The following is a 22,286-nucleotide window of genomic DNA, read 5'->3' as shown; positions in this document are numbered from 1 at the left end:
TTGGCCACCTGGGCACACTGCTGGCTCATGTTTAGGTGGCTGTCAATCAGCACCCCCAGGTCCCTCTCTGTTTGGCAGCTCTCCAGCCACTCTGACCCCAGCCTGTAGCTCTGCATGGGGTTGCTGTGGCCAAAGTGCAGCCCCTGGCACTTGGACTTGTTGAATGCCATCCTGTTGGACTTTGCCCATCTGTCCAGTCGGTCGAGGTCCTTCTGCAGAGCCCTTCTGTCCTCTAACTGACCAACATCTGCTCCTAACTTGGTGTCATCTGCAAATTTGCTGATGACTGACTCAATCCCCTCATCCAGATCATCAATGAAGATGTTAAAAAGGATGGGGCCCAGCACTGATCCCTGGGGGACACCACTGGTGCCTGGCTGCCAGCTGGCTGTGGCACCATTCACCACCAATTTCTGGGCTCGGCCCTCCAGCCAGTTCCTAATCCAGCTCAGAGTGCTGCTGTCCAAGCCACGAGCTGACAGCTTAGACAGCAGTTTGCTGTAGTGGACAGTGTCAAAGGCCTTGCTGAAGTCCAGGCAGACCACATCCACAGGCCTTCCCACGTTCACCAGACAGTCACCTGATCATAGAAGGAGATCAGGCTGGAGAGGCAGGACCTGCCCTTCCTAAATCCATGTTGGCTGGACCTGAGCCCTTGGCCATCCTTCAGGTGCGCAGTTATTGCTGCCAGGATAATCTGCTCCATCACTTTCCCTGGCACTGAGGTCAGGCTGCCAGGCCTGGAGTTTCCAGGTTCCTCCATCCGACCCTTCTTGTGGATGGGGACCACATTGGCCAGTTTCCAGTCACCTGGGACCTCACCTGTGAGCCAGGACTGGAGGAAAATGATGGAGAGCAGCTTGGCCAGCTCATCTGCCAGCTCTCTCAGCACCCTAGGATGGATCCCATCCAGTCCCATGGACTTGTGAGTGTCCAAGTTGCTCAGCACATTCTGAACTAATTCCTCATGGATTATTGGGGCACCACACTGCTCCCTGACCCCATCGCCCAGCTCAGGAGGCCACTCATCCTGAACTCCTGCCTTGCTGTTAAACATTGAGGCAAAGAAGGTGTTCAGGACCTCAGCCTTTTTCTCGTCTTCAGTCACAGTGTTCCCCTCCAGGTCCAATAAGGAGTGCAGGTTCTCCTTGCCCTCTTTTTAGCGTTAATGTATTTGTAACAACGCTTTTTATTGTCTTTGACAGAAGTGTTCAGCTTCAGTTCCAGCTGGGCCTTTGCCTAATTTTATTCCTACATAATCTAACAGCTTCCTTGAACATACCTCGAGAAGCCTTCCCCTCCTTCCACAGGTGATACAGCCTCTTTTTGCCCCTTAGATCCTCCAGGAGCTGCTTGCTCATCCAGGCCGGTCGCCTTCCCTGCCAGCTCGTCTTTCGGCATGTGGGAACTGCCAGTTCCTGTGCCTTCAAGAGCTACTCTTTGAAGTAGGTCCAACCATCCTGGACCCCTTGGTTCTTGAGGGCTGCTGCCCAGGGGACTTTGCAAATAAGTTTCTTAAACAGGCTGAAGTTTGCCCTCCTGCAGTCCAAGGTGAAGGTTCTGTTGATGCTCCTCCCTAGCTCCCTGCATATTGAAAACTTCACTATCTCGTGGTCACTGCACCCTAGGCAGCCTCCCACCATCACCTCTCCCACCAGCCCTTCTCTATGGAGAACAGCAGGTCAAGCAGAGCCTGTCCCCTGGTAGGCTCACTTAACAGCTGTGTCAGGAAGCAGTCCTCCATGCACTCCAGCAATCTTCTGGACTGCCTCCTCTCTACTGAATTAAGTTCTCAGCAGATATCTGGGAGGTTGAAGTCACCCACAAGGACAAGATCTGATGATCTTGAGACAGCCTCCAGTTGTTTGTAGAACACTTCATCAGCCTCCTCATCCTGGTTGGGTGGTCTGTAACAGATTCCAACCAGGATGTCAGATTTGTTAGGCTGCCCTCTGATTTTAATCCACAGGCTCTCAATCCCTTCTTTCTCCAACTCAAGTTGTGTGGCAGAGAGTGACTCCCTAATATACAGAGCCACCCCTCCTCCTCTTCTCCCTCGCCTGTCTCTCCTACAGAGCCTGGAACCCCCCAGTGCAGCACTCCAATCGTGCCTGTTATCCCACCAAGTTTCTGAGATGGTGACTACATCATAGTTGCCCTGATGGATCAGGACCTCCAACTCCTCTTGCTTATTGCCCAGGCTGTGTGCATTGGTGTACCTGCACTGCAGCTGGGCTCCCGACTTCTCAACTGACCCTACCTTGTGCCCTACTCTTTCCTCTGCAGAGGGACAGCTTGGTGTCCTCTGCAAAGCTGCTGATGGTGCATTCAATCTCACTGTCTGTGTCATTGATTCAAACATTAAACAGTACAGGTCCCAGTGCAGACCCGAGGGACACCACTGTCACTGCTCTCCATCTGGACTTTAAGCCACTGAGCACCACCCTCTGGATGTGACCATCCAGCCAGTTCCTTATCCACTGAGCAGACCACCCATCAAATCCACGACTCTACAACTTGTTGTGGGGGACAGTGCCAAAGGCCTTGCAGCAGTCCAGACAGATCACATCTACAGGTTGTTCCTTACCCACTGACAGTCACTTGGTCATAGAAAGCCACAAGGTTAGTCAGGCAGGACCTGCCCCTAGTAAAGCCATGCTGGCTGTCTCAAATCACCTCCCTGTCCTCCATGTGCCTCAGCATGGCATCTAGGAGGATCTATGCCTATGCCTCTCCATGCCTGCTATTCCCAGGCATGGAGAGGAGGCTAACAGGTTGGTAGTCACCAGGGTCCTCTGTTCTATCTTTGTTAAAATGGGTATGATGTTTCCTTTCTTCAGTCCCCAGGGACCTCACCTGGCTGCTAGGACTTCTCCAGTATCACAGGGAGAGACCTGGCAACCACATCAGCCAATGCCCTCAGGACTCTGGGGTGCATTTAATCACAGAATTGTCAAGGTGGGAAGGGGCCTCAAGGATCATCTAGTTCCAACTCCCCCTGCCACGGGCAGGGACACCTCACACTAGATCAGGCTGCCCAGAGCCACATCCAGCCTGGCCTTAAAAACCTCCAGGGATGAGGCTTCCACCATCTCCCTGGGCAACCTGTGCCAGTGTCTCACCACCCTCATGGGGAAGAACTTCCTAACATCTAATCTAAATCTACCCTCCTCTAGCGTGGATCTCTTCCCCCTAGTCCTATCACTGTCTGACAACCTAAAAAGTTTTCTTGTAGCCCCCTTCAGATACTGGAAGGCCACAACAAGATCTCCTTGGAGCCTTCACGTCTCCAAACTGAACAGCCCCAACTCGCTCAGCCTGTCCTCATAAGAGAGGAACTCCAGCCCTTTGATCATCCATTTGGGTCCTTCTCTGGAAACCTTCCAGCACTTCCATATCTTTCCTGTAATATAGATGGTTACAGAGTTGGACTCAAGGTAGGGTCTCACAAGAGCAGTGTAGAGGGGGGAATCACCTTTCTTGACCTGCTGGCCACACTTCTCTTGATGCAGCCCAGGCTCTGGTTGGCTTTCTGGGCTGCAAGTGCACGCTGCTGGCTCCTGTTGAACTTCTCAGCCACCAGCACCCCCAGCTCCTTTTCTTCAGGGGCTGCTCTCAAGCCAGTCCCTGCCCAGCCTATACTGGTGCTTGGGATTGCCCTGACCCAGCTGCAGGTCCTTGCACTTGGCCTTGTTGAATCTCATGAGGTTGTCATGCCTCACCTCTCCAGCTAGTCAAGGGATGCCATCCCTTCCCTCTAGCTGCCAGCAGCACCACACAGCTTGGTGTCATCAGCAAACATGCTGAGGGTGCACTCAGTGCCACTGTCCATGTCACTGAAGGTGTTAAATAAGACCAGGGACTCCTTGAGGGACTCCACTTGTTACTGGCCTCCACTTGAACATGGACCCATTGACAGCCACTCTTTGGGTACAGCCACTCTTTGGGTGTGGCCATCAAGCCAGTTGTTTATCCACTGAATGGTCCACCCATGGAACCCATCCTGCATAAGCTTGGAGACCAGGATGTGGTGTGGGGGAGTGCTGAAAGCTTTGCTCAGGTCCAGATAAATGACATTGGCTGCTCTCCCCTTGTCTATTGATGTTGTGACCTTGTCATAGAAGGGCACCAGATCTGTCAGGCAGGATTTGCCCTTGGTGAAGCCATGCTGACTGTACCCCATCACCTCTTTGTTAATTCTTCTGCCTCAGCAGTGCCTCCAGGAGGATCTGCTCCATGATCTTACAGGGCACAGAGGTGAGTTTCCTGGATCATCCTTCTTTCCCTTGTTGAAAATGGGGATTATGTTTCCACTCTTCCAGTTGGTGGGGACTTCACCAGACTGCCAGGACTTTTGGGATACAGTAGAGAGTGGTTTAGTGACCTCGTCTGCCATTCCCTCAGTACCTGTGGAGGTATCCCACTGTGCTGCGATTAAGAGATGGGACACAGCTCCAAAGCAGTTTGTGATTGGTTATTAGACTCATTTGAGCGACAGTTGTCAACTCAGGATTGGCTACAGAAAATGCATCACACTCACACCTGTATCTTACCAAGGTTTTAGCAGGTGTCAGTGAAAAATTGGAAGATCAGGGTCTCTGTTACAACAATCTATGATACTTATGAATTCTTGCACTTCAGGTCACAATGGCCATTTGTAATCAGGTGTCTGTGTTCCTTCAAGTACACTGCTGCATTGTGTTCCCATGGTTTATGGCCCATCAAGGCCATCTCCCCCCATCAGCTTGGTGGTGCTTGGAGCTCTGCTCTCCATGTTTAACCCTTCACTGTTGGGTCCCATGGACTTGTGTATTCTCACGTTCTTCAGGTGGTCATGAACCTGATCTTCACTTACAGTGGGCAGTTCCTTCTTCCAGCCCCTGCCTTTATCTTCTGTAATATCAGGAGTGCAGCTGGAGCCCTTGCCAGTGAAGACTGAGGTAATGAAATCATTAAGAACCTCGGCCATCTCCACATCATTTGTCACCATTTCTCCCCCTTCCTTTCTGAGGGGCCCCCACATCTTCTTTAGTCTTCCTTTTGCCATTAATCCACCTATAGAAACTTTTGCTATTCCACTTGATGTCCCTGGCTAGATTTAATTCCAACTGAGCTTCAGATTTTCTAACCAGGTCTCTTGATGCTCAGACAATTTCCTTATATGCCCCCATTCTTGTCTGCCAATTCCCCCAGTAAGTGTAGGACCCAGAACTTGGCCTTGCTCGTCGTTATCCTCAGCCCATCAATCCAGTCTGTCCAAGTCCCTACCCTTGAGCAGATCAACATTCTCACCCCACCCAATCTGGTGGTGTGCACAAACTTACTGAGGGTGCACTCTATCTCCTCACCAAGATCATTCATAAAGATGGCAAACAGAAGATAAACTATACAGTATTAGGACCATCATTCCCTGAGGAACACCGCTTGTGACCAGCCATCAGCTAGATTTAACTCCGTTCACCACCACCCATTGGACCTGGCCATCCAGCCAGTGCATGCCCATCCAAGCCATGAGCAGCCAGTTTTTCCATGAGAATGCTATGAGAAGGCTTTAGGTAGACAACATCCACAGCCTCTCCCTCATCCACTAGGCAGGTCATCTTGTCACAGGAAGAGCTCAGGTTCATCAAGCAGAATCTGCCTTTCATAAATGCATGCTGTGCCTGATCACCTGGTTGTCCCACACATGGTGCATAATGGCACTCAAGGTGTTCTGCTCCATGACATTCTGAGGTCAGGTTGACAGTTCTGTATTTCCTTTCAGCCTTTCTTGTAGATGGCTGTCACATTTGCTACCTTCTGATCCACTGGGACCTCACCAGTTATCCAGGACTGCTGGTAAATGAGGGCAAGAGCACATCTTGGTGAGCACATCTGCCAACTCCTTCAGTACTCTTGGGTGTATCCCATCAGCCCCATAGACTTGTGCACATTTAAGTGGTACAGCAGGTCACTGACAATTTCCTCTTGGATTGTGAAGGTCTCATTCTTCTCCCCCTCCCTGTCTTCCTGCTCAGGAGGCTGGGTGTCTATGGAAGATCTAGTTCTACTGCTACAGACTGAGGCAAAGAAGGTATTAAGTACCTCAGCCTTTTCTTCGTCCTTTGTCAATGTTTCCCCCTGCATCCAATAAAGAATGGAGGTTCTCTCTAGTCCTTTGTTGTTAATGTATTTATATAAACATTTTAAATTGTCTTTAACAGCAGTAGCCAGGTTGAGTTCTAGTTAGATTTTGGCTCTCCTAATTTTCTCCCTGCAGAGCCTTCCTACATCGTTTTAGTCTTCGTGAGAGGCCTGCCCCCTCTTCCAAGGGCCATAAACTCTCCTTTTGTTCCTGAATTCCAGCCAGGCTGGTCTTCTTCTCTGCTGCCTTAGCTTTTGGGACACGGGGACAGCCTACTCCTGTATCTTGAAGACTTCCTTCTTGAAGACTGCCCAGCCTTCCTGTAGCACTCCTTTACCCATCAGGACTACCTCCCAAGGACTTTGTCAATCAGTCTCCTGAACAGGCCAAGGGCTGCCCTCTGGAGGTCCAGGGTGGCAGTTTTACTGATCTTTATGTCCCTAAGAATTGAAAACTGTCATTTCATGGTTGCTGTGCTCTGGACTGCCTACAGTTGTTACTTCCTCCACAAGTCCTTCTCTGTTCACAAGCAGCAGGACAAGGAGGGCACCTTCCCTGTTTGGCTCCCTCACCAGCTGTATCGGCGGTAGCGATCATGAAACCTCTCCCAACATTTCATTCACCTTCATCCTAGTTGGATGGTCTATAGCAGACTGCCACCACAGTATCAGCCTTGTTGGCCTTCCCCCTGATTCTTACCCATTCAGACTCAACCCTGTCATCATGACCACTAATTTGTAGGCATTCATATGTCTCCCTAATATAGAGGGCTGCCCCACCATCTCTTCTTTCTCACCTATCCCTTCTGAAAAGTTGGTAGCCATCAATTGCAGCTGTGTGAGTCACCTCACCAGGTTTCTGAGATGACAGCTATCTCAGTTTCTTGCTCCAGCTCCTCTTGTTTATTGCCCATGCTGTGTGCATTGGTGTATGTGCAATTCAGCTGGGCTAATCATCCTGCCACCACTTTGTGGGGAGAAGCCCTAATTCCTACCTGACTATTCTCAACCACTTCTAGACTCTGCAGCAGAGTCTTTCACCAAATCATCTCAAACATATCCATATACCTGTTGAACCAGGGAACCCCCAGCACTGCACAAAGACTCAAAGATGCATCCTCGTACTTCCTTTGCTCTGTTGGCCACTTTCCATTAACACAGACAATTATAAAGTTCACCTTGAATGATGATATTCAACCCAGTTTCATCACCACCCCATAGTCCCCAGATACTTTCCATCACTATTGCTATGCTCTCTCACTCTGTACTAATGCACAGGATTATCCCATCTCAAGTGCAGACTTTTGGATGTCATCCAAGCTAGTGACAAAGCTGGCAATAAGTCTGAATCTTCTGAAGACCAGCACAGCATTATTGCCACACTCAGCAAGTAGCAAAGCAGCCTCAATCACAGCTGCTATTATTGGAAATGTGAAGTAATACTTCCCTTTCTATTTTCTGTTTAGCATTTGTAATACTTTGTGACCTTCACAGTACTTATACATGACATGTTTAAATTCAGAAGGTGCTTTTGACATCTCCTGGCTATGTTATAAACGTACTTATATTACCATGACATTTTCTTCAGGCTGAACATGAGCCTGCAGTGTGCCCAAGCAGCCAAGAGGGCCAATGGTATCCTGGCCTGCATCAGGAGCAGTGTGGCCAGCAGGAGCAGGGAGGTCATTCTGCCCCTGTACACTGCACTGGTTAGGCCACACCCTGAGTCCTGTGTCCAGTTCTGGGCCCCTCAGTTTAGGAAGGAGGTTGACTTGCTGGAACGAATCCAGAGAAGGGCAACAAAGTTGGTGAGGGGTTTGGAACACAGCCCTGTGAGGAGAGGCTGAGGGAGCTGGGGTTGCTTAGCCTGGAGAAGAGGAGGCTCAGGGGTGACCTTATCACTCTCTACAACTACCTGAAGGGAGGTTGTAGACAGGCAGAGGTTGGTCTCTTCTCCCAGGCAGCCAGTACCAGAACAAGAGGACACAGTCTGAGGCTGCACCAGGGGAGGTTTAGGTTGGATGTTAGGAAGAAGTTCTACACAGAGAGAGTGATTGCCCATTGGAATGGGCTGCCCAGGGAGGTGGTGGAGTCGCCGTCATTGGAGGTTTTCAGGAGGAGACTTGATGGGGTGCTTGGTGCCATGGGTTAGTTGTTTAAGTGGGTTGGATTGGTTGATGGGTTGGACGTGATGATCTCTTCCAACCTGGTCTATTCTATTCTATTCTATTCTATTCTATTCTATTCTATTCTATTCTATTCTATTCTGGACAAGTACCCTTTTCCTTGAGATCTAACAAAACAGTGGAGCAGAAGTCTCTACCCATGCTCAGTTCTAATGGCCAGCTGTCACATGTCAAGAGGACCTACATTCACATGTCTGAGGGTAGAATTTGTCCCCTAAACAGTTTGAAAGCTCATACATCTCATGTTCAATGTTCCTTCAGTGAATTTCAGTATGACAGAAACTTGCACTGAGGCCTCTCTTCAAACTGAATAACTGGCTAAGTACCTGTGTGTGCATACAACTACCTGCATGTGTTAATCATAGAAATGCAGAGTCACTCATGTTGGAAAAGACCTCTGGGATCATCAAGTCCAACCATTTGGGCTACTCTACAAAGTTCCCCCCTAAGCCATATCCCAAAGCACTATATCTGAATGACCTTTAAGCACATCCAGGGATGGTGACTCAACCACCTCCCTGGGCAGCCTGTTCCATTGTCTCACTACTCATTCTGAGAAAAAGAATTCTTAATCTCCAGTCTAAACCTACCCTTTTGAATCTTGAGCCATTCCTTCTTGTTCTATCACCAATTACCTGGAAGAAGAGACCAGCACCAACCTCTCTACAACATACTTTTGTGTAGTTGCAGAGGGATGAGCCTCCTCTTCCTCAAACTAGCCATCCCCATCTCCTGCAGTAACTCTTCATCAGGTTGATTCTCCAGGCCCTTCACAGCTTCCTTGCCCTCCTCTGCACTCGCTCCAGTACCTCAACATCTCTGTGGTATTGAGGTGCCCAATACTGGACACAATACTCAAGGTATGGCCTCACCAGTACTGCGTCCAGGAGGACAATCACCTCCTGACTCCTGCTGGACACAGCATTTCTAATATGAGCCGGGGAGCCATTGGCTTTCTTGGCCACCTGGACACACTGCTGGCTCATATCAGCTGCCTGTAGATTAGAACCCCCAGGTCCCTTATCATCAATAAAGATGTTAAACTGAAGTGGTCCCAACACTGAGCCCTGAGGAACACCTCTTGTGACTGGCTGCCAGCTGGATTTAACTCCACTGGGCACCACTCTTTGGGCCCTTTCACCCAGGCAGTGCTTTATCCAGCAGTGCATGTGTGCACCCAAGCCATGAGCAGCCCATTTTTCCAGGAGAATTCTGTGAGAAATGGTGTCAAAGGCTTTTCAAAAGTCTAGGTAGGCAATATCCACAGTCTCTCTCTCATGCAAGAGTTTTGTCATCTTGTCATAGAAGGAGGTCAGGTTGGTCAGGCAGGACTGGCTCTTCATAAACCCTTGCTGACTGGGCCTGATCCCCTGGTTGTCCTATATATGTCATTTAATGGTGCTCCATGACCTTCCCTGGTACTGAAGTCATACTGACAGGTCCATAGCTCCCCAGATCCTCCTTCCTGCCTTTCTTGCAGATGGGTGTTACATTTGCTGCTCTCCAGTCTGACACCTCCCCAGTTAGCCAGGACTTCAGGTAAATGGAAAGTGGATTGGCAAGCATGTCTGCCAACTCCTCCAGCATTCTTGGGTGTAACACAGACTTGTGTGCCTCTAAGTGGTATAGCAGGTCACTGACCACTTCCTCTTTTATTGTGATGACCTCATTCTGATTCCTCTCCCCAAGTCCTGGTTCATGAGGCTGGGTATCCAGGGAGCAGCTAGGTTCAGTGTTAAACTGAGCACCTCAGCCTTTTCCTCCTCATCCACAGTCACTGTTTCCCTCTGCTTCCAATAGCTTTTCCCCAGTCCTCCTTTTGTTGTTAATGAATGTATAGAAACATTTTTTATTAGCCTTAATAGCTGTAGCTAGGTTGAGCTCTAGCTGTGCTTTGGCTCTCCTAATTTTCTCCCTGTGTAGCTTCACTGCATCTTTATAGTCCTGATGAGAGACCTGTCCCCTCTTCCAAAGGCCAGATACTCTCCTTTTGTTCTTGAGGTCCAGCCAAAGGTCAGCCAGGCCAGACACCTTCCCTGCCAACTCATTCTTCAGCACAGAGGGACAGCCTGCTCATGTGCCTTTGAGACTTCCTTCTTGAAGTATGTTCAGGCTTCTTGGACTCCTATATCCTTCAGGGCCGTCTCCCAAGTTCTTCCCTGTTCACAAGAAGCAGGTCCAGGAGGGCACCTTCCCTGGTTGGCTCTGTCCTGAAAGGTCAAACCCCAAACATGCCCAAGCCCAGACAATGGGCTAAGCACCTGCAGATGTGCTTACCTGGACAGTCCTTGGGGTCCAGAAGGTCAAGGTAAATGTATAGCATGTGTGATTAACAGTGTAAGCACCCATGAACGTGCAAACCTGGACTCTCCTGGGGTCTAGATAGACAAGTACCACGTGGAATTAACTTTGTAATGCATCTGTGAACCGTGTATGCCCCTGGCCATGTTTGGATATGCCCCATCCTAGAGGTCCAGTTATCAGGGTTCGGTGTTATCAAGGGACATTAATTGTCTTGGGACAGTATTTGAACCAGCCAAGAAGTCAGGCACCTTGCCTTGTTCTCACCCAGACAGCAACAAGAGCCAAATGCTGCTCGAGTAGCAGCTAAAGAACCTCTCTAGCAGACCAACAACTTCACTCAGGCCTTGCACCTGGACCAAGGCAGAGAGGGGAAAAGCTCCAAGGGAGCTGAATCCCAGAAGAGGCTACAGCCCAGCCACTGGGCACAACATGAGAGAGGCCCCCTAGCCCTCTCCGAGCCAAGGACTGCTCGAATTACAGCCACAGCACCTGGGAAGACACCAGACAGAGGAGCAAGTTGTGAGTATCCAGCTGATGTGCCACGGAATCCCATTTGTGGGAAAACCACACAGCACCTGTATTTCCAATTTGAAGTGCTGCATTGGAAAGTTTAGATCTGTGCTTAAATCATTTAACTGTCTTCATGTGTGGAGTTTAAAATCCACAACCGAATAATTGAGCCTGTGAATGCATTTGGTAAATACGCTACAGCGGTGTTCCGGATACCGCCACCAGGAAACATCAATTATAAAATACATAAAAATATGCATTTTTATGACAGCTCCCTCACCACTTCTGTCAGGAGGTTATCTTCCTCATGCTGCAAGAATCTTGGTGACTGTTCTCTGCTGTATTGCATTTACAGCAGACATTTGGGAAGCTGAAGTCCTCCTTGAGAACCAAGGGCAGTGATTGTGAAACCTCTCTCAACTGCTCACAAAAAACATCATCTACCTCTTTATCCTGGATCAGTGGTCTATAACAGATTCCATCATGGTATCACTCTTGCTGCTTACAGCCTCTTAACTCAAACTGCTAATAGATTCTTGCAAGGAATAACTTCTACCCATGAGCAAATAAAATATGTCCTGAAAGACAAATATTTTCCCTTTGGAATAAATCTGATCACAGCAAATAGTGCATGCTTTCAGAGCACGTTTCTCAATCACATCTAGAACACAAAATGAATGAAGACACCACCCACCTAGCAGGATTCCAAAGGTGGCCAGGACCAAAACACTCATCCTCATGCTGGCAACCGTAAGACTGGAAGGGTTTTGTGGTATCTGTAAAGCATCAACATCACATTCAAGTATGAGGAGTCAGTACAGTCTGTGTGGACAAGGCAACACAGGAGGACACAAACAGGTGCCAAGGTTAAGTCATGCAGTATCTGAGGAAGGAAGGACATATTAAATCTCTGCCTTCTGCCAGTTGCTGAGTGCTTTTGAGTATCCAATGTCTCATTTAGCTGACTAAACAGTGACTGAGCTGTAGCAGAAACACAGACCCAGCTGCCAGAGAAAACTGGAAAATACGTCCTGGAGTAGTTTTGAAAAAACCAAATTATTTTTCTCTACATAGAACCCTGGCTGATTTTAGTCTCCACTAGGCTAAGTTTAGCTGTGTGTTATCACCTGAAAATAGACACATTAAAACTATTGAGGTGAGCCCAAGTGCATGCTGACTAAAACTACATGCCCTCACCAATTCATGACCCAGCAGAGAAGCACACTGGGTTAGGGTTAGGGTTAGTCAGTTAGAGGGTAGAAAGGCTCTGCAGAGGGACCTCGACCGACTGGACAGATGGGCAGAGTCCAATGGGATGGCATTCAACAAGTCCAAGTGCCGAGTGCTGCACTTTGGCTACGGCAATCCCATGCAGAGCTACAGGCTGGGGTCGGAGTGGCTGGAGAGCTCCCAAACAGAGAGGGACCTGGGGGTGCTGATTGACAGCCACCTGAATATGAGCCAGCAGTGTGCCCAGGTGGCCAGGAGGGCCAATAGCATCCTGGCCTGCATTAGGAATAGTGTGGCCAGCAGGAGCAGGGAGGTCATAGTGCCCTGTACTCTGCTTTGGTTAGGCCGCACCTTGAGTCCTGTGTCCAGTTCTGGGCCCCTCAGTTTAAGAAGGACATTGAGACACTTGAGCGTGTCCAGAGAAGGGCAACAAGGCTGGGGAGAGGCCTTGAGCACAGCCCTGTGAGGAGAGGCTGAAGGAGCTGGGGTTGTTTAGCCTGGAGAAGAGGAGGCTCAGGGGTGACCTCATTGCCCTCTACAACTACCTGAAGGGTGGTTATAGCCAGGAAGGGGTTGGCCTCTTCTCCCAGGCAACCAGCACCAGAACAAGGGGACACAGTCTCAAGCTGCGCCAGGGGAGGTTTAGACTCGAGGTGAGGAGGAAGTTCTTCACCGAGCGAGTCATTCATCATTGGAACGGGTTGCCCAGGGAGGTGGTTGAGTCATCGACCCTGGAGGCGTTCAAGGGGAGATTGGACGTGGCACTTGGTGCCATGGTCTAGCCATGGGGTCTGTGTTGATAGGTTGGACTCGATGATCGTCGAGGTCCTTTCCAACCTAAGTGATACTGTGATACTGTGTGATACTGTGAAAGACTGCACAGAAGGCAATTGTTCATTTCCAGATTTTTTTTCCTTATTCTACCATCTAGAACTCTAAGCACTTACTTAAAAAATTAGTTCCATAACACAAGACTGTCAGGATAGCTTTGGAATACTGTAAAATAGCTTTTATCAGCAATGGTATGAGGGTTTTCAAGTTTGAAGAGTTTGACCACCTTCAAGACTCTACAAATACCCCGAAGAAATTGGGGATTGCCTGCTTCCATTCCTGTCATTATCTGAGCCTAATACTTAGAAGGTGTGAAATAAAATTCTATAAACAAAGGAGATGTGAATAATCATTGAAAAAAAACACTAGCAGCAGCGAAGAGCTGATGAAAGAACTTTAAGTGTCAGATTAAAAGTGAGTGGAAAGGAGCAGCAAGAAATCAGAAGCTTGTGATAAAAATGTAATGATCAAATTGCTCTGCAAAGTATCTCACAGAGGTCAAATCTCCAGCTGTGTGGCTGTGTGACTATAACCTCCTCTTACATTCTGAAACCTTTTCATATCATAGAATCACAAAATCATGGGATGGATTCAGTTGGAAGTGACCTTATAGATTGCCTAGTTCCAAGCCCACTGCCATGGGCAGGGACACCTCACACTATAGCAGGTTGCTGAAGGCCTCATCCAGCCTAGTCTTGAACACTCCAGGGATGAGGCATTCACGACTTCTCCAGGCAACCTGTTCCTGTCTCACCACCCTCCTAGTACAGAATTTCTCCCTAATGTCTAATATAATCCTACCCTGCTCTCCAGCTTTCCTGTAGGCCTCCCCCTCAGGTACTGAAGGCCAACAGTTCTCCCTGAAGGCTTCTATTCTCCAGGCTGAACAGACCCAACTCCTTTGAGCCTATTCTTGTAGGACAGCTGCTCCAGCCCTCTGATCATCTTTGTTGCCCTCCTCTGGACCCTCTCTATGGCTTTTTGTTGCAGGCTCCAGAGCTAGATGGAGTACTCCAGGTGTGGTATCACAAGAGCAGAGTAGACCTCCTTTGACCTGCTGGCCATGCAGATTTTGATGCAGCCCAGGATATGGTTGGCTTTTTGGGCTGCCAGTACACATTGCTGGCTCAAGTGCTTCATCAACCAGTATCCCCAAGTAGTTCTGTGCAGGGCTGCTCCCAACCCACTCATCACCCGGCCTGTATTTGTGCTTGGGATTGCCCCAACCCAGTGCAGGACCTTGCAAACTTGGCCTTGCTGAACTTCATGAGGTTGACATGGGCCCACCTCTGCAGCCTGTCAAGGTCCCTCTGGATGGCATCCCTTCCCTTCAGCATGTTGACTGCACCACACAGCTCGGTGTCATTGGCCAACTTGTTTCAGAGTGTGCTGGATCCCACTGTCCATGTCACCAACAAAGATATTAAACAGCACTGGTCCCAGTACTGATCCCTGAGGGATTCCACTTGTCACTGGCCTCCATGAGGACATTGAGCCATTGATTGTAAGTCTTTGAGAGCAGCCATCTAGCCAACTCCTTATCCACTGAGTTGTCCATCCATCAAATTGATGTTCCTTCCAATTTAGAGACCAGGATGTCATGCAGGGCAGTGCTGAACAACTTGCACAAGTCCAGGAAGATGATATCAGTTGTTCTTCCCTCCTCCATCAACGCTGTGTCCCCATCATAAAAAGCTACTGAATTTGTCAGGCAGGATTTGATGCCATTGTGCCCTATATGGCATACTTTCATTGTCACTTGGCATTTCAGCATACCACACACCTTCTGCTTCCTTGTGCTGCTTATTTCCATGTAAACTATCGCAAATCCCTGAAATCTATACCTACTGATCTGTATCTGAATTTGCAAAGGTCATTCAAATGAAGTAGAGAAATTTGCTTAATTTTCATGGACCCACCTCCTTATACCTACAGGGGAGGAGAACAGTTTTGCTCTCCGCTCTTTAATTCACGTTCTTCATCTCCACTCCTCACTTTCAGGAATATTTCAGCTTCCTCTGTGCCCAAGGACCCCCTGTTATTTTGGCAGTACTTCATGGTATGTCAGTATTCCAGAGGTCAGCTGAGGATCCACTCTAGTTAAAAGGCACTAAAATAGGCTGCAGAGGACAAAAACTCAAAACCCCAGCTCTATCATAATCTGAGCCAGCTAGATACTTAAAATATGCATCAAAAGTAATTTTTCAAACCTCTTCTCCAAGTCTCCACTGGCAGCCCCAGAGGAAATTATTTCAAACTGCTCAGAGTAGTTTGAACTCCTGTTCAGGCCCTTGAAATCCTTCGAGCAACACACACCCACACAGCAGCATTATTTTCTCACCGCCTCCATATAAAAACAAAAAAGTAACGTGAGAATAGTGGGCTGGAGATGAAGCTGTTGAAAGTGCAAGTTGGAAAGATTAATTATGTAATACGCCCCCTCTCCCGCCCTTTCCCACAGCAACATGAGTGAGGTAAACTTAATCCTCCCTGCTGACAACTCAGAACTAGAAAGTACCCGGAGGAGTGAAAGCAAGATAAACGTGTGGGGAAGGTGGCAATGCACTCCCACAGAAGAAGATGTCATTAGGAAAAGGTTAAAATGAACTTCAAATCATCTTTAGCCCCTTCCCTCCCCAGCAAGACCCCTCTCTCCACCCCCTCCCTCTTCGGCAGGAGATGCAGCCCTGTCGGCACTATATTTCTATACAGTTCACAGCAATCTGATGGAGCATGGCCCTGCTGAAAAACTTCCAAGTACAACAGAAGCTGGGAGCGCACACGCCCAGGTTTGCTGCTTAACTCCGAGGAAAGAAGCTGGAGCAGACTTTGGAGGTTGCTCTCTAAGAGCCTTGCCGAGAGCCCTTGTGAAGAAAAGCCTTGCTGATTCAAAAGGAGGGATGGAGAACAAAACCAAATCCTGCATGTCTGCGAGGGAGACAACGTGTGTCTGGGCATGCATGCTCGTGTGTGAGAGGATGCTGGCGATGGCTGGGGGGGGGCTTCATATGTGTTTTGGTTTGTGGTTTTTTACTAATAAAGACACATGGATTGCAATTCCTAGAGAAGGGCACCGAGCTCTGCCCAGGAGTAGGAGTAGGGAGAAAAGGAACAGGAGAGGGCAGGGCAGGACGGGGGAAGGAGGAGGAGAAGGGGGAGGAGAGGAAAAGGACAAGGAGGAGGAGGGATTGCTATTTCAGAAGATACACATAGCAAGAGGGTGGCAAATTCTGTGACCATCTTTAAAGGAAGTTTTTTGGAACCTAGAGAGAAAGAAGAGCCCAAAGAAGCAAAATAAAGGGCTATGATTTCCTTGTCCTGTTGCTTTGTCTCTGGCTCCCTCTGCCTCTGGAAGAGCAGCCACAGGACACAAAGATGCCCAGTTGGTCACTGCACGCCCAAGTTCAGTTCAGCTGGTGCTTCTCTTCTCTTTAGCCCGACCGCTGTCTCTGAAGGGGAGGACTCGCAGCCCGGCAGCCTTTTAGTTTAACCTGAAGAGCCTGTGCCGCCTCTACCCATACCAGCGGAGGTGGAAGAGGGGAGAAAGAGGACTTGCAAGTGCCCAAGGAGCTCCCGATGCCAGAAGGAGACAAACATTTCAGAAAGGACAGAGCTCACTGAATTCTTGCTGGGGTTGGGGTTTGTGGGTGGGGGGTTGGTGGCATTTTTTCTTCCTTTTTTTTTTTTTTCTTTTTTTTCCCCCTCTCTCCCCATCTTTTGGCGCACACCCGTGTCTGGAGACCTTGGAAAACACAAACAAAAACACCAGCCCCGAAGACCCAGTCCCTTGGCTAGCTCTTATGGGAATGAAACATTCCTCCCGCTGCCTTCTCCTCAGGAGGAAAATGGCGGAGAACGCCGCCGACAGTAGCGAGGTAAGGATGCGCGGCGGAGCCCGGCGCCCCAGCTCCCCCAGCCCCGCCAGCCCATCCCTTGGCAGCAGCAGTAAGTGCAGATAAACTTTCCCGGGTCCCTGGCTGCTCCGGCTAGTCCCTGCCGCCGGTGCTGCCATGATTTCCCGCATGCCCCACACCTCCTTCCCCCCCGGGCAGGGAACTTCGCGCCCTGCTGCGCCCCTGCCGCGGCTCGGCAGCCCCCCGGAGCTCCTGGCTTTCCGCCTGGGTCCCCGCGAACGCGGGTGGGCCGGAGCGGGCCGGGCGGGGGGAGACGCCGTGCAGGAGCGCCGTGCACTGCCTGGCAGCCCAGCGGGCAACCCTGCCGGCTCTCCCGGTTGTCTGCAAGCAATCTCCTCCCCCTGTACCTTCTGTTTCCTCGGCACGGGGCTTGAGCAGCCCTTGTTTACTTGTCTAGGGCTGTACTGACCTCGCTGAGGTCACCGAGCAGAAAGATGCGGGATGCAGCCCCAGCATCTCTGGGAGCATGTGAGGAGACAGGCCGAAGTGCCAGTGCGTGCCAAACTTCCCCTTGCTATAAATAGCCCTTCCACTAATTGACGTGCGCTTAGCGGATTGACGAACGCCACAGAGGGTTGCACGGTAGGCAGCACAGCCCTGCACAGACCCCCAAGGATCATACCCGAGCTGCAGCGACTTTGCCCTCACCTGCACCGGGGGCACTGGCTCCTCCCCAGCTGCCCTGCGGAGGTAGTTAAGAACAAAAGCGCCACTTAAGTGTGGGTGAGCACGATTGTTCTCTCTGATGTCTTCTCCTTTCGGATAGCCCTCCCAGTACGTGCCCTGCTCTCATGAATATCGCATTTATCTTCCTCATAGTGCTCTCTCTGCTTCGTAAATATGCCTCCTTTGCCCTGCCAGGTAAAGAGTAGCATTTGCTTGATGTGGTGGAAGCATAAAATCAAAGAACATGCCAGCCACTGCATAACAACCCCATACAGTACTGATTTCAGGAGAGGCATCTATAAATAGCAGAAGTCTGGCTGCACATCTGTAAACTGTGGCAGTACTGACAACACGTATGGCATTAAAGGTCCCAGAATCCTGAGCAGTATCGCAAGGAGAAATGTTCAACCACAGCCAGTTCCTTACAAAGCTGGTTTTCAATGGAAATTGCCCTTAGACAGGGAAAATAGGTGAGAGGAGCTCTTTAAATATTCCTCTACTACTTCAATTCACTATTAATACATTTTCGTTGTCTAACTGCCTTGGTCTTTCTGCTTGTGCAATGGGGCTTGCACTGCGATGTCATGTTATGGAGAAGGCTTTCTTAACAGTGACAGTTTTATTCCAACGTTGCATACAAGTTAGGAGACTATTAAAATGCTGTGCTTCCTCTCAGATTATCCATCAGTGAACTGAGAGTGAAAATGTTGCTGATGGGGCATATCCTGCTGCACTCTACTCTCAGAAAATCAGGAAGGATACATTCATAACAGCTGTCAAATATTTTCTATGTTATTCATTTTCACATTTGTGATGTTAAGATTTGTTACAAACCAGAGAAGTGTACCAAGGAAAATACACCAGGACCCGTGAAGCTGTTCCACCCATTGAGCAGCTATATTTAGCCAATATAGCCAATTTGACCTTCAAGCCTGTATTTCTGTAACTTTCTCCTGAAGTTAGCAAGTGTTCTATGACAGAAGGAATACAGGACAAAGCACCTCTTTTGGACTTACCACAGTGTTAGAGAAAATTAGGAATTGACATGGATTTGCAATGACAGTGACAATGACAGTGTTGATGCTCACTGCATTTCTAAATTGCACTGGTTAGGCTGCACCTCGAGTCCTGTGTCCAGTTCTGGGCCCCTCAGTTTAGGAAGGATGTTGACTTGCTGGAACGAGTCCAGAGAAGAGCAACAAAGTTGGGGAGGGGTTTGGAACACAGCCCTGTAAGGAGAGGCTGAGGGAGCTGGGGTTGCTTAGCCTGGAGAAGAGGAGACTCAGGAGTGACCTTATTGCTGTCTACAACTACCTGAAGGGAGGTTGTAGACAGGCGGATGATGGTCTCTTCTCCCAGGCAGCCAGTACCAGAACAAGAGGACACAGTCTGAGGCTGCGCCAGGGGAGGTTCAGGTTGGATGTTAGGAAGAAGTTCTATACAGAAAGAGTGATTGCGCTATGGAATGGGTTGCCCGGGGAGGTGGTGGAGTCACCGTCATTGAAGGTGTTCAGAAGGAGACTTGCTGGGGTGCTTGGTGCCATGGGTTAGCTGTTTGGGTGGGTTGGATTGGTTGACGGGTTGGACACGATGATCTTGAAGGTCTCTTCCAACCTGGTTTGGTTTATTCTAATAAAGGTTTATTCTAATAAAGTGCTTTGGTGACACGATTATAGGATGAGAGACAAAGAGTTAAAACATTTAACAATGGTGAGAATGCCTCACTTCCAAATAATTCCAAAAACCTTCTGCTTCTTACTCAGATTGATATGAGGCAATTACTTATGGTACAGCTTCACAGTTTTGTTTGGGTTGTGTGGTTTGGTTTGGGGTTTTGATGTTGGTTAGTTGTTTGTTTTGGTTTTTTAATCTACCACAACTAAGAGCATTATCAAACCTCTGGCCAAATATGACAAAGTATACTGTTTCAGTAACAGGGTAGTTCAAACAAACAAACAAACAAACAAAAAGCCCAAAACCTATTAAGACAAAGAATATGGACACTGTATGAGAAATTTTTAGTCCCTTAGGTACACTCCAGCTACCCACCATTAGCCTAAAGAATTTAAAGAAATTGCAACAAATATAGACAAGCCAGCTAAAGTAAGACAGTGCTCAGATTCCTCAAACAAGAGGGTGGAAGAGCAATAGCATTACTTTTCAGCCAAGGAAGAGACCTTATCTTACAAGGAAACTTAAAGTGTGCTCCTGTGGTGCCACATTGTACAGACATTGTGGTGGTTTGGCCCTGGTTGGGAACCAGATGTCCCCCAAAGCCACTCTATCATTCCTCTCCTTAGATGGACAGGGGATAGGGAAAATACAGCCAAAAGCCCTCAAGTCAAGGTAGAAGCAATTTAATACGATGAAAAGCAAAAGCAAAGGCTGTGTGTGGAAAAACAAAGATGTTGTTCCCTACTTCCCATCAGCAGATGATGTTCGGTCACTTCCCGGAAAGCAGGGCTTCAATGTGTGCAGCAGTTGCTCCAGAGGACAGATGCCATCAACACTTCCTTCTTTCACTGAGCTTTTCTGTCTGAGCTGATGTCATATGGTATGGAATGCCCCTGACATTGTGTCCCTTCCCAAGATCTTGCCCATCACTCGGCCTCCTGTTGGGAGGAAGGTGTTGGAAAGGTATGGCCTTGGTGCTTGACTTAGCAGTAGCAAAACAGTGAGGTGTTACCAGCACCCAGTTACATTACTGCAAAGTACAGCACTGTCGAAGATGCTCTGGGGAGAATTAACTCTAGCTCAGCTAAACCCAATACAGACATTTGCATTACCATTATCCCCATACCTTATATTCTGATACAAAACGTAATTCAATGGGTGGAAGTATTGCCACAGTTGCTGTTGCATCATGTATCAGGCTAGGAATAGTTGTACTGATAGCAGCCTGCTAGAGTTTAAGTGGGGCTGCTGGGGTTTTGTGTGTGTTGATAGCAGGCCTCAGAGTACACAGTGCTTTATACAAAAAATAAATTCAAGGAGAATAAAATTTTAATCTTTTTTATTTAGAGGCTCACTAATAGGCCATAGGGGTCCCACTAATAGGAGGCTTGTTGGAATGGTGTTGGATCCTTGTTTGGAATGTATACAGAGAAAAAAAGGGTACTGAAAACCTCTATTCCCCTTGGCTATCCCATAAACTTTTAAGTGAGGTTCCATTGGCACAATCCGTGCAACAGTGGAACAAGCTGGAGACATCCAACTTGGAGACATCCATCTGGATCGATAGGACTCCGGGCAACTTGGTCTCGCTGGGAATGGCCCTGCTTTTACAGCAGGGGAGCTGAGCCAGGTGGCTTTTGAAGGTCCTTTCCTACACAGTGCATTCTAGGAAAAGCTGTAGAATCCCTCATTATTTCAGAATGAACCTGTGTATCGTTAGTCATGAGAGAAAGCTTGCCGAAATAAAGCAGAGCTGTTTGCAGCAAGAACAGAACCGGAGCAGAGTTCTCTGCAAATGATTGAAGGCACTCGGATAATAAAAACAGTGAAAGAGAACATGTTCACTGAAGGGCATACTCAGGAAGAGTCTGCAAAATTCATGCTGCAGACTGGTTGTAGATTTCCATTGCTGGGCCTTTTTATTTGAAATTTCTTTTAAATGGAAGCCATATTGATAGTAGAGCTGATACCAGCCAAAGAAGTGTGCCTGAGTGTAGTTTGTGAACTTAGGCTGGGTGAAGGGAATAGAATCACAGAACAGAGTTGGGATGGACCTATACAGGTCACCTAGTCCAACCCTCCTGCAGCGAACAGGGACATCTCCAGCTAGAGCAGGTTGCTCAGTGCTGTGTCCAACCTTACCTGGAATGTTTCCATAGATGGAATAGCTACCACCTCTTTAGGCAACCTTTCCAGTGTTCCGCCAGTCTCAGTGTAAAAGGTTTCCTCCTTACATCCATTCTAAAGCTGTGCTATTTTCATTTAAAACCCCTATTGCAACAGGCCCTGCTAAAAAGTCTATTCCCCTCATTCTCGTAATTCCCTTTTATGTGCTGAAAGGCCACAATAAGGGCTCCCCAGAGCCTTCTTTTCTCCAGTCTGAACAACCCCATCATTCTCAGCCTTTCTTTGTAGGAGAGCTGTCCCATCCCTCCAATCTTTATTGTGGCCTTCCTCGGGACCCATTCCAACAGGTTAATGTCCTTGTGCTGAGGACTCCAGAGCTGGCAGAGTTTCACTAGAGTGGCATAGAGAGGCAGAATCATCGCCCTTGATCTGTTGGCCACACTTTTTCTGATGCAGCCCAGTATACGATTGCCCATTTGGGTTGCAAGCACACGTCACCAGCTCATGTCCAGCTTTTCACCAACCAGTGCCCCCAAATCTTTTGCAAGGTTGCTCTCAATTCCTGCACCCCCTAGCCTGATACTAGGGATATAGCCTTAATACAGTTACTTTACTGTAGATAAATGTCTCTGTACCATCTTTATATCTGATAGGTCTCTTCCTTTCACAGTAGAAAGCCATAGTGCTCATAAAATGTGTCTTTGCCCCTTTGTTAAGTGAA

The 22,286-nt window shown here is 48.6% G+C and overlaps 1 protein-coding gene and 1 long non-coding RNA gene across 3 annotated transcripts in view; one reads left to right on the top strand and one right to left on the bottom strand.

Moving 5' to 3' along the window:
* Positions 1–17,532, bottom strand: part of LOC137455331 (uncharacterized) — a 170,591-nt gene extending 153,059 nt beyond the window's left edge. Inside the window, exons 1-2 of the long non-coding RNA XR_010990813.1 lie at positions 17,446–17,532; positions 11,818–11,899 (exon numbers count right to left, since the gene is read on the bottom strand). This is a non-coding gene — a long non-coding RNA (uncharacterized lncRNA). The remainder of the gene's footprint in view (positions 1–11,817; positions 11,900–17,445) is intronic.
* The window catches only part of PRMT8 (protein arginine methyltransferase 8), an 88,927-nt gene continuing 82,869 nt past the window's right edge, over positions 16,229–22,286 (top strand). The window contains exon 1 of one of the 2 annotated variants that reach the window (XM_068166044.1): positions 16,229–17,059. In XM_068166044.1, the coding sequence (XP_068022145.1) occupies positions 16,985–17,059 (75 nt within the window). In that variant the 5' untranslated portion in view covers positions 16,229–16,984. The remainder of the gene's footprint in view (positions 17,060–22,286) is intronic. The other variant, XM_068166043.1, reaches the window with a different exon arrangement.

This window comes from Melanerpes formicivorus, unplaced genomic scaffold (genome assembly GCF_026170545.1).
Source record: "Melanerpes formicivorus ecotype bairdi unplaced genomic scaffold, bMelFor1.0.p_v2 SCAF_96, whole genome shotgun sequence".
Lineage (NCBI taxonomy): Eukaryota > Metazoa > Chordata > Aves > Piciformes > Picidae > Melanerpes > Melanerpes formicivorus.
The sequence above is the reverse complement of the archived record's forward strand: the minus strand, read 5'-3'. Positions and strand labels throughout refer to the sequence as shown.